Source organism: Colletes gigas, unplaced genomic scaffold, assembly GCF_013123115.1.
Source record: "Colletes gigas isolate AHSC1104 unplaced genomic scaffold, ASM1312311v1 Colletes_gigas_Sc00004, whole genome shotgun sequence".
Classification (NCBI taxonomy): Eukaryota; Metazoa; Arthropoda; class Insecta; order Hymenoptera; family Colletidae; genus Colletes; species Colletes gigas.
This window is the reverse complement of record NW_025106633.1, coordinates 9,104,372-9,116,474: the sequence shown is the minus strand read 5'-3', so window position 1 is coordinate 9,116,474 and position 12,103 is coordinate 9,104,372. Positions and strand designations below refer to the sequence as shown.

The following is a 12,103-nucleotide window of genomic DNA, read 5'->3' as shown; positions in this document are numbered from 1 at the left end:
AAGTGTGCTACCTGATATCCAACGAATTCAGGGGTAACGTTGCCAGCGACAGTGGTGGCTGACCGCTGCACGGTGTTCTGAGCGGTGGAGGTGGGTACCAGGTCGGCATTGCCGGGGTTCCCGCGTCGCCTGTTCTGCCTGGGGCTGGTGTTCCTCGCGGACACGGCGTCCTTGTCCGGTCCTTTCACCTGTATCACTATCCTGTGCTCGGTAGCGTCCTGCGCGGCCGCGTACGCGTTGCTCGTCTGCGCGTTGGTCTTGAGCCTCCTCTGGGGCGGCTCGCTGGCCAGTATCGTCGAGTCACTGTCACTCGGATCACTGACCATCATGATATCGCGGGCACTGAGTATGTCCATAGTCTCCTCGTCGTTGTAGTCGGGACTGGACATGTTGCTGATGGCCTCGGACTGGCTGAGGTCACCGTTGGTGGGATGAAGCCCGGAGGCCGAGGACGTGGTCCCGTCGCCGGAGGGGCCCAGGGCTGTCGCGGTGGTGCCCGTGGGTACCGGCGGTGGGAACCTACGGGATCCAGAATTGGAGGACATGACGGAGGACGAGACCGAGGTAGGGGAGGCCGGCGATAAGGATCTCTGGGGACTAGTGCCCTCTGTCGAGGAGTTACTCGACGAGGACTGCGACGAGCTGCCGTTTTGGCAGCACGAGGTGCGCTCCGAGGCGGACGGCGAGCTGACGGGCGCGTTGTACGTCCATACGATCCGCTCGCTGGACAGGCCCTGGCCGCTGTCCGGCCGCGTGTCCAACAGTGTGTTCAGGCTGGACGTGACGTCGTCGTCAATGTCAATGTCCACCGCGCTCATCGACGGGTCCTTTTGGAATTGCAAATGATCCTCGGAGCGCGAGGTGCGCACGAATCCGCTCGAGTAACCGAAACTAGCGGCGTTCGGTTTGTTCGCGTCGCTCTGGCCCGGGCACTGGACGCTCTCGCGTTTGCTGATCCCGACCGGGGAGGTGCTGGCCGAGTTCGAACCGGTGCACTTGTAAGCACGGTGATGGCCCAGCATCTCGTTAGGACTGGTAGGTACCGAGTTATGATGATGGTGATTGTGGTGATTATGGTGATGGTGGGTGTGATGATTGTTGTACCTCAGCGAGTCGACCTTCTTCTGGTGCTTCGGTAACAGGCCGGTGCTCTGCTGGGTGCGCGACAGGTTCAGCATCAGGTCGCCGGTCATCATGTACGCTTCGAACCTGCATTGAAATTGTAACATTTAACTTGGTAAATCCTTTAATCGCGAATCGCCTGCTCGCAAGTCACGACACGTACGTAAAAATGTTCAAAGTGATTTACATTCAACGAACAACGAATAAAATACAATTCGCGTGAATTCTAACCTAAAAGAAGGGCTAAAAATTCGCCCGTACTAACCAGTATCGTCCCATAGCTAAAATTTATTCGTGAACTGTTAGTATCTTCTTATCGTTCGATATTACGAGTAAAAATTCGCCCGACTCGGTACACGCCCGAAAGCAAACTAAACTCCTATCTTTAAAAGCGTCTCGTAAGCCAGTTTACAAAGGTGATTCGGTCCGTTGCGGCTGAAGGCGCAACATCGAGACGAGAATGCTCGTTTCAACATCAGTCTCGTTTCGCGGTCCCGGGATCGACAAAAGGCCACGTACCTAGGCGTGTTCTTCTGTCTGGTGAACTTATCGCCAGAGAGAGGCTCCCATTGGGCTCGTTCTTCCTCTTTGAAACTGTCGACCGGCGGAAGAAGCGCCTCCAGCTCGGAAGAACCGGACGCGTCGCTGTAGGAACCGTTGCTTCTGGTCGCATATTGCGTCGCGCCACTCGGTTCCTGGAGCGAACCACCCGGCAGTTCCGGCGTTCCAGGCTTTCCCGGTTCCGTGTTCTCGCCGTTACCAGACGTCACGGCCCTGGTGTTACTCGCGAGGGTTGTCGCCTCGTGCGAAATCTTCGGGGAGTCGGTCTCGTCGCAGACCGGCTGGCCAGGCGACAGCAAACGGCGTACATGCGCTTTTATTCCAGGATCTGTGAAAACAAACGACGTTATCTTATCTGGGCTTTGGCAAAGGCGAATTTTCTGTCCGTCGATAAAACGAATCGCTCGAAAGAATTACGTGTAATTGTTTTGTGACAGTGCTTCTCAATATACTTAAGTTGTCTATTACTAGGATCGCCAGTGGAGAAACGAGAAAACACGACTACTATATCTGCACGAGATAGACAGTAAAATAGAGAAATATCTACTGCTCGTGTTCCACTTGTTTTCAATTTTACTTATTTTCTGTAACATCTAATGTAATAGTACACCACTTTCATAATCGATGATTATGCAATTTCATTTACCGGCCAATTTTTAATTGTACAAAACATGGGAATTTTTTTAAAAATTAAACATAAAAAATTTACATTAAATCAAGCATGAATTACGTGATATCTCATTCTTTCAAAAATGGACTTAAATGGTTCCACAGTTGGGTGTCTGACCAATCAAATATGGTATAATGTAGAAAAGAAGTTAATTCGCGGAATAGAAACGATGTCCTCCCCGGTTATATGAAATCGAATAGACCTGATTTAATCTCGTATTACATGCTTACACAATAGCAGTCTCCGGCTATAGGAAATTGAATTGGCTCGTACTATATTATGTAAGCAGATTACATATCGGATTACTTACCCCGATAACTGCACGAACCTCGATTCTTCCATTGCAAGTATCGAGGTTTATGCAATTATTGCTATAAGTAACCTATAGATCGTACGGATCCCGTATCCAAAGGGTTAAAATTAATTTTCCATAAAATGTTAAAGTGTTTCTTCGTAAAAAAATGTTCTTTGTTGTAGGTGGAAAAAGTAAAATACGCGTGCCGTATGAGCGTCTGACAAACATTCGCGGGAAAACAAAATCGATTCTGGTCGCTCGACGCAACCCTCCTTCCAATTAGACTTCCAATTCCGGCCGTCAACAATCGCTCTTGAATCTCCATACACGTCGCGTAGCTCGAAAGTCCGCAACCCTATTCGCGAATATCCCCCTTTTTCGCTAATGCGCCGCGGAGACCGCGTCGAAACGTCCGTATTTTTTAAGACAAAAGTCTTCCGGCGCGGAAGGCGTCGGAAATTCCACCGCCGTTGGGCTCGCCGTCTCTCTCGTTCCCCGTTGGCAATCTCGTTGCGTATCTCGACCGCGAAATGCATGGGCCGGCCGTGGCCGGTGAGAGACTCGCGGCGGCGGCGGCGCGAGAGTGTATTTTCAGCGAGCAGAAAGGAATAACTGGGACAGGTCTTTCGGCTATACGCGGAGGTCTGATTAAAAAGCCGCCGCAGCCGGCTGTTTCGCTCTCCGCGGCGAGGAAAATTTATTGCCGGCGCGTGGAGGACTTCAAAGCGCGCGTACCGTGCAAAGCAAACGCGCCAAAGAAAACTTTCCGCGTCGCGGGACCGTGGGAGGGGGCGGGGGGCGAGAGCTCTGGCCAGGAAGACACGAAGCGTGGAAAATAAGTTCGATTCCCGCGGGGACCCGACCGGCCTCTGGTCAGCGAAACGCGATTTACGAACGACGGAGAAACGACGAACGAGCACGTGCAATAATGCACAAACGTTCTGCGTCGCGAGGCCGTGCTGTGACCGACACGGTCGCCGAGTGTTGACGTTTACTTCGTGGAATCGAGCGACGACGCTGCGACCTTATCTGCTCTCGCATCGAGAAGAATAACACGTTCGGGCGTTTGTCACTGACACATATTCTATAGGCCGTAAACCTACATAAAACCGATGCGGTTTTTTCGGAACACTTTCGTCCGTAAATAAAATAAATGCACCTTTTTTTTATATCGCAGAGGGAACTTTTATCCTTGGTTCCATTAACGAACACAAGGTTTCCTACAGCCCGTTAATTCGGGTGTTTCGTCCCTACCAAAAATACATTTAGTTATAAATTGTATATGCGTCGTGATGCTGTCGCGCACGCGTGTATATTGTACTCGATCCCGTCGCCAGCAACGCAAACATCGCTGGTGACTGAACTCTCGCGCGATTCCGATCTAATGATAGAACACACTGGACGCGTATAGGCGCTCTTGAACCTGATAGTAATAATAGAATTACGCTATAATAACCCATAGAAAACACCATCGCGTATGCTCGACGTGACGCTTTTACCTTGGTCTGCGGTACCGTCGGTGTCTAAAGCGACGCCCGCCGCCGCGTCGTTGTTCACGCGTGCTTGGAAAAAAAGGGAGAGTGTCGAGGGCGCGCAATTAAGCGCACGAGCCAACGATCAAACGTTCAGATAACAAACAATTTTCTATCAGAGTGACTCATTGATTGCTCACGGTCTACGGGAATATGGCGACGGTGAACGACGTAACACTTTGATTCAAGCTTGGAAAATATTCTCCTCTCCCCCCCCCTTTGGAATAATGCACGATGATTGGATCATAATGCGGAATTTATTATGATTTACGGTTTGATACGTAATTTGCGTAATTGGTGTGAGAGGAAGTCGTTAACACTCTGAATGTAAGCATTATATGCGAATGAAAGTAATAGTACGGTGGAAGGTCGATTATCTCGACGCTGATTATCCGGCGTCTCGATCAAACGGAAATTCATTTCTCGATTATCGATCATCTGCATTCGTAAACTGAGGGGCCTGAAAATCCAACCGACTGGATTCTTTTGATATTTCGTTTGGAAAATAATTTGCTGGGCTACTAAGCTCTTTTACGATAATATAAAAAGATTAAAATCTCAAAAGTGGTGTCGATATATCATTACCTCCGGTATCTATACCGAACCAGGTATCAACGGATGACAAATTAATCGCCAATTAATAATTTCGCGTTATCGCCGATCGCACGATCATTTTACTACCTATGCGTTAAGTGTTGTCAATGAACGTTATCTGTGTCTCTCAAAATCCATTGTAGTACAGTTTGCAATTCTTCGCGGCGTTTTCGGTCGATTTTTCAATTTTGTTAGAGAACGATTAATCTGTCACGACCTTATCTCCTGTGATTAGCGCCCTCTAGGAACTCGTGGCACACAGCTGCGGGGGAAAAAAGGCCACAGGGAATCGGGCATTGTGTCATTAAATTACCTCATGGCGCGAGGTCGTTAATCAACACCACGTACTGCAATTAGTTTACCTTTCACGGTATATAGACTTGTACGGGACGACGATTCACTCGAACGCACCAACTTTCTTCTTCGTATTTTATGCTGAACAGCCGACGCGACGAGGTATAATTTATTTATTTGTTTAGGAACAGAGGAACGACTGCACGCTATAGAATAAGGGCATGTTTAATGAGCACTAGAAACGAAACAATAGATCGTCCAAAGAAATTTAGTACACCGCCGCCATTGTTTGCCAAAGTATATTATCTGACAGCGTGATCTGGGGATACGCGTTTAGAGGTAAACAAAAGTTAAGTTTAAACAGAGGAAATGATCGATTATATTCTCTGACACGAACGTTGGAGTTGTATCAGCCTCGCCATTCTTAAAAATTATTTGTTAAATTATATTCTCCTTCCAAATTATTGATTTCGAAAGGCGAACAGGAAACTACAATTTATTCGACGGAAAGCCGAAGATCGATCACGCATAAATAAACAGTTGGTAAACGAAATCGTTTGTGTTTCCCCGTTTTTCTCTTTGTGCATACTAAATCAACCGGGGGTACCGTTCCCTCGCATTCGATGCACGTTTTAAATCGATACGTCGCTTTCCCCGACACCGCGAATCCCGTTCGCACACAGAACTGAGAAAAGCCAATTAGTCGACGTTCGGTCACTGAACGCTGCCGGAGAAAAGCCGATTAGTAAACCGACAATCGATAATATGTTAACTACACGTTCTCCATATTATGCGCATTAAGCATCAATTTTCCTAACGATACTCGGCGTCCTTACCGTTAACGAGCATGAATTTAATTTGTTAAGAAAACGTGTCTTCCGTGCAAAAGAAGAAATTTGTTTTCCCGGCTACGTTTCGTCGCCGAGTGTTCTTCTCGAATAAATTTCTTCGCGTTGCCGAACTGTGTCGCTAGTTTGTTCCCCTCGTTCGTTAAATTGATAGAGTAATTATTTAACGGGGTCAGCAGGTTGTTCAACGTTTCGAACTTCATTAGACGAGAGAGCCTGGCTGCTAGGGGAAAGCCTAGCGTCGAATGGATTCAAGGTGCGCGTGCAGTGATAACGATAATCCGGTGTAAATCGGGTAGACACACGACGGTTCTGTAAACCGCCGTTGTATCTGGCCCGGCGGCGAGTTTACACAATGATTCCACTCACGCAACACGGCCAGCTGTCCGCTGATACTGTACGTACCGCGTATTTACAGTGAATAGCTCAACTTGTACGGAAGTGTAATTCGACGGGGCGGTTCGAATCGTTCCGGGAATAATACAACTGCCGAAATACTGTTTAATACGATAAAGCCCCTAAATGCATTTGGCCCCAGCGACGCCGCCCGAATGCCATCTATCGATTTCGATGCGACTCGAGAGACAGATGGACAACAAAGGTCATTTCTTTCCGCCAGAATGCAATATTTGTTCGCCGGCGCTCCGTCAGATGGCGAGCAAAAGTGTAGCAAGGTTATGTACCCATAATCTGATGGGAATATGACGTTTGAAAGACGTCCCGTTTTAATCTACAAAATGGATGTATTTTAGGAAGTACGCTGGTTCGAAACTATTGAATATATGTTGTACACGGAGACCGAGTAACATCAAAGGGATAAATAAAATTTAGACGAAGGCGATAAAGACGTTTCAAGATCGTTTAAAATATTATTTCAACCTGATAATATTATTCTTCTACATTCCATCGATTCTCCGGCGTAGAACCACGAGAAACGCCGGAGAATTTCTGACCGTTACAACGATAAGCTCGTTACGTTCCCAACTCTCGAAAAACCGGCCAAGAAATTCACCGCCCACGCGACTCCGATTGCACGACGTTTATCGATGGAATGCAAGCACCGTTGAGAATGCAAGGTACACCAGTTCGTCGTGTCCGATACTTCTTGCGATTTCCCTCTCTGTACTTTCACCGTTCCTGGTGTTAATAGCGATGGGACCAAGCATGTCGCGAGTATAAAAATTAATTGGCAAGTAAAAGAGAAACAACCTTCCAATCGTATATTATCAATGCCTACCAAATAAGAGAAATGCATTCAATCCCTGTCCATTCCTGTCTATTCTCTTCGATTCCCGCTGATACTCAGCCAATCCCATCGATTCCCGCCGATTCTCGACCAATCCCATAGATTCCCACCGATTCTCTACCAAATAAAAGAAATACATTCAATCCCTGTCTATTCTCTTCGATTCCCGCTGATACTCGGCCAATCCCATCGATTCCCGCCGATTCTCGACCAATCCCATACATTCCCACCGATTCCCTACCAAATAAAAGAAATCCATTCAATCCCTGTCTATTCCTGTCTATTCTCTTCGATTCCCGCTGATACTCAGCCAATCCCATCGATTCCCGCCGATTCTCGGCCAATCCCATCGCTTCCCGCCGATTCCCGTCCATTCCCGTCCGTTCCTGTCCATTCTTCCAAAGTCTTGTAATTTATGTAAAGTTTCGAAGGCTATTTCAACTTATTTATTTAATTATTTACATATTTACGGGTTTTTGTACGGAATCGATGATGGAATACGAGGTTATAAAACTGATATTATATTAATAGATGCCGGAATCGATATGAGAACCTAAACCGAAGTCGATATCATGACTGTTTTCAATGAACATCAAATTCCTTCCACGATAGAATAAAATATGACAAGGTTTGTTGCTTGTTGCGTTAACACCAAAATTAAGATTGCAATATATCCCTGACAATCCCTAACTGTAAGTATTTTTATTCTCAAATAAAACATAAAAAGCGAAAATAAATTACAAGATACCAGATATGTAATCATACATATCGCGTTGTTTATTAACAGGTTACATCGATGAATGTATTAAAGAATTGCCACACTTGAGATACGAAGGATCATAAAAGAAACAAATTTTTCCTTTGGAGGTTAGGTCGCAAACACCTCGTTTCGGAGACACATATCGTCTTATCCGATACTGTTTTTCCCAATAGCACCTTTCAAACGTTTCTCCTTTTTTTTTAACGAGAGCAGAATATATTTCTCGACGCTATTTTTGAACGATCCCGTAGCACCGACGATGACTTCTCGCGACGCGCGTGGGCGACTGAACGGCGGTCTTTACGCGAATAAGAGAATTTGCCAGCGCACTTCACTTACCCCTTCGTAGCTTCAGGGTGACAGGGTCCGACGAGAGCCGCAGACATTTCAGCACTGAAACACAAAACGGAACGGGTGAGGAGAGAGAGAACAGAGAGACGGAGAAGTAAGAGCGACGGACCGAGTGTTCCGCCGCGAAAGAACCGGGCGACCAGCCACCGGCGAAAGTGGGTGGAAAACCGACTGGAATGGGAATTACCGCGGATCGAGCTGTCGCGTGTTCACGACCGCGGAATTCAGAGACGTTCTGTCGCAGTTGAGATAGGTCGGGCTGGTTACCATCGTGGATTAAGGTGGAAAGCTTTTGGTATTCCACCCCTTTTACGTCTCCGAGGGGAAAAAAAGAACGCCGTTTGGTCCGTATTTTAGCGAAAGGTTAATCGTTCCAGACGGAACATTTCGCGTCGTAACGGGTTCACAATGAAAATTTCCCGCCGGCAGCGATCTTGCAAACGTACTACTAGACTTCGATCGTCGTTCTTTAACTGCTAGTCCGTTAGAAAATCTATTGACTAATTACAACAATAGTAACGATACTGATAGTTACACAACACGATGGAATAAATTTTTATTTGACAATTGGAAGAATGAAAACTGAATTCCATCGAATTTTCGTCAGGGATTTATTTTAAGTTTGTCTATGAGTTTTTCGGATAGACGAAGGTTTGCTAAAAGTCTTGTCTAGGACAAATTTGTTCTCGAGTTTCGTCGCTGTTTCGGCACATCAAATTCTGAGGGATAATGCTGCCTAAGCTTCTTTCAAGCGAAAGCTGTTTGGAACTATTCTTAAAAGCACCATTATGTACCTTGGAAATTCAATAAAGCGACAAAAATAACTACAATAAAATATGAAACACTGCAAACAATTAAAAATAAAAGTTAATTATTTAAACTTAATACAAAATCAGGTTCCTGTTCTACCGGAACAGAATTTAGTAGCTTCAAACAAATATCCACAGTTTTACTTTGCAATAGAAAATAAAAGTAACCAAATGCTGCGTTGCATCGTTCAAGGTTAGGTACGAAAGCAGCAGGCCAGACGTAAACAGTAAAGTATTCGGTTACAGACGACATTGGAGACGTCCAGTATTAGGCACAGTATTCAACGAATGTATTCGGGCGAATAGTTATCCAGACTCTAGAGATATTTCCAATATGAATTTTACCGAATGAATCGACCAGATTAGTAAAATGTTTTGCTAAATTTTACCAAGGGTTAGTAATCTGATAAATGTACACGATTCTAAACGTTTCGTGCAACTTTCTATGGTCATCTTTAGTAACGAAAATAATAAGAGGTTAGAAACCACGGTGCACACGCTTGCCAAATGGTGTTTAGAAAACGGTCGCGCGCATGAAACGCGGCACAAAGTTTTCACGATTCGCGGAAGCGAAATGCTGCTTCGTGTCTGTCTCCGAGACACGGAGCTTGTCAAATTAAACAGGAGGCGGAGAAAATACGAGGAAGGCGAAATTGCGATAGGTCAGGAGCTTTAGAGCCAGCCACGCGGCTTTGCGACTCTTCTTGCTTCCTACGGACGATCATAAAACGAACGTGCCGGATATCTCGCCATATTTTCGACCAGAAAAATATCCCCGAGCCTTCGCCGTGTTATTCGATTATCTCCGCCCGGCCAAGATTTAATTTATTTAACCCCCGGTGTTGGTCAATATTTTTCGTCGCTGCACCGTACAAAATGAAGCGATATTTTTAATGATTTTAAGAGCTCGAACATCGAGATTGAAATAAAGAGAAACTGAACGTTTTATGAATAGGTTATAACTAGTTCTTGATTATTCGAAATCTACAAGGTGCGCGGATATTTATGGCGGCGAGTGTACGTTGAACTCGGTGTTGCGTGGAGGGTGCGTAATTTTATTGCGCCCGTCGTAAATCGAGCTCAAAGCGGATCCGCGAAAGGAGTAACTGCATTGTCGATATAAAATTAACCAAGGGTCATTTCATTTGATGCACTGCGACCCCGCGGTAATGCGGCCAATCAAGCGCCCCATTTTGCGTGCGTGTCGCGGATCCAGCCCACGGAGCCGTCAGAAAATTCGCGATTCCGTGTGCTAATGAGCCCGGCCTCCACGGATGAATATAACGTTTCCACATGCGTCACGTACGCGATCGTAACGAATGAAATTCGTTTAGGAAACTCACGCGTGCACCGTTTCGTTTAACGAACCCAGACCCTCGACGAGACGAAACAAACTGCGAAACGAACTCCGCCGTTCGTAAACTTTTCCTTTTTTTCTCGTTCCTTTCAAACCCCGTGATTCGCTAACGCTCTCGACTAAATTCTTACTTAAATTAGTTGTAAGTTCGGGCTCGTAATTCACTGTCTACTTTATCCGTAATTTCGCTCGAGTTTTCGTCACGTTCAGGGACGTGTCTACCAGGAAACTAATCAACTTTTTTTAGGTTACTTTTAGATTTTTTTTTTTATTTAAATTATTTAACATCGGGAAATCTATGCTACAGGATCTACTCTGACAAGTTTCTACATCGACTATGCAACTATTAAAGAACAAAATTAATTCAATATTAACCTATAAAATTATTCGAACTGCATAGTCTTAGAAGCTTTATTGCCCGCAGATAAAATGAATTATTCTCGTCGTCGCGTATGTCATTTGACACATCGTTGGCACAAAAAACTTTCTACGCGACAAATGTGCACATGGAAGATCAAGAGGTTAGGAATTGAATATGATGATTACATGCTACGACTACTTGCGATTTATCTCAAGAAGCAGACCGAGTCCTTACATATTTGATTTTCTTTCGTGTTATCCAGTTCAATTTCGATGGCCATTTCCCGTGTCACTTAACTTTATCCAATTTCTACACGAAATAAACGAAACATTTTGAATCCCATCAACGGGACAAATGCGACCAGATTGAAATGAACATCGTAAATTATCGAAGTTTTCGTTAAACTTGAAAATACTGACTGGGGAAAACTAATCCATTAATAAATTAAATATTTATAAAAATAATACAGGGTGTTCGACTACCGCTGCAAAAAATTTTAATGGGGGATTCTAGAGGTCAAAATAAGACGAAAATCAAGAATACCAATTTGTTGAAGGAGGCTTCGTTAAAAAGTTATTAACAATTAAATTCAAAAATTTCAAATCGTTCTGGAAAAATTATTTTCGGTTGCGGGGGTCAATTGCAATCATTTTTGGTGAATAGACATACCCCCGAAATATTGCGCATTTTCGAGAAAAAAAATGGAGAAGGTGTGAAATTTTTCGACGGAAAAAAAGAATTTCAAATCGTTTTGGAAAAATTATTTTCGGTTGCGGGGGTCAATTACAATAATTTTTGGTGAATAGACATACCCCCGAAATCTAGCGCATTTTGGAGAAAAAAAATCGAGAAGGTGTGAAATTTTTCGACGGAAAAAAAGAATTTCAAATCGTTTTGGAAAAATTATTTTCGGTTGCGGGGGTCAATTACAATCATTTTTGGTGAATAGACATACCACCGAAATCTTGCGCATTTTGGAGAAAAAAAATCGGGAAGGTGTGACATTTTTTGACGGGAAAAAAAGATTTCAAATCGTTTTGGAAAAATTATTTTCGGTTGCGGGGGTCAATTGCAATCATTTTTGGTGAACAGACATACCCCCGAAATCTTGCGCATTTTGGAGAAAAAAAATTCAGTACGGACGGAACTTTAATAACTTTTTAACAAAGCCTCCATCAACAAATTGGTATTTTTGATTTTCGTCTTATTTTGGCCTCTAGAATCCCCCATAAAAATTTATTCCAGTGGTGGCTGAACACCCTGTATATTAAGGGAATGATAATCGCAAGAAAAAAATTGTCAA

At 44.7% G+C, this 12,103-nt stretch overlaps 1 protein-coding gene across 2 annotated transcripts in view; it reads right to left on the bottom strand.

The window, feature by feature from the left end:
* LOC122405219 (PH and SEC7 domain-containing protein) overlaps positions 1-12,103 on the bottom strand; it is a 53,425-nt gene that overhangs the window by 7,392 nt on the left and 33,930 nt on the right. For both annotated transcript variants that reach the window (XM_043409782.1, XM_043409783.1), the window contains exons 3-5: positions 8,262-8,315; positions 1,642-2,011; positions 12-1,209 (exon numbers count right to left, since the gene is read on the bottom strand). In XM_043409782.1, coding sequence (XP_043265717.1) covers positions 12-1,209; positions 1,642-2,011; positions 8,262-8,315 — 1,622 coding nt within the window. The remainder of the gene's footprint in view (positions 1-11; positions 1,210-1,641; positions 2,012-8,261; positions 8,316-12,103) is intronic.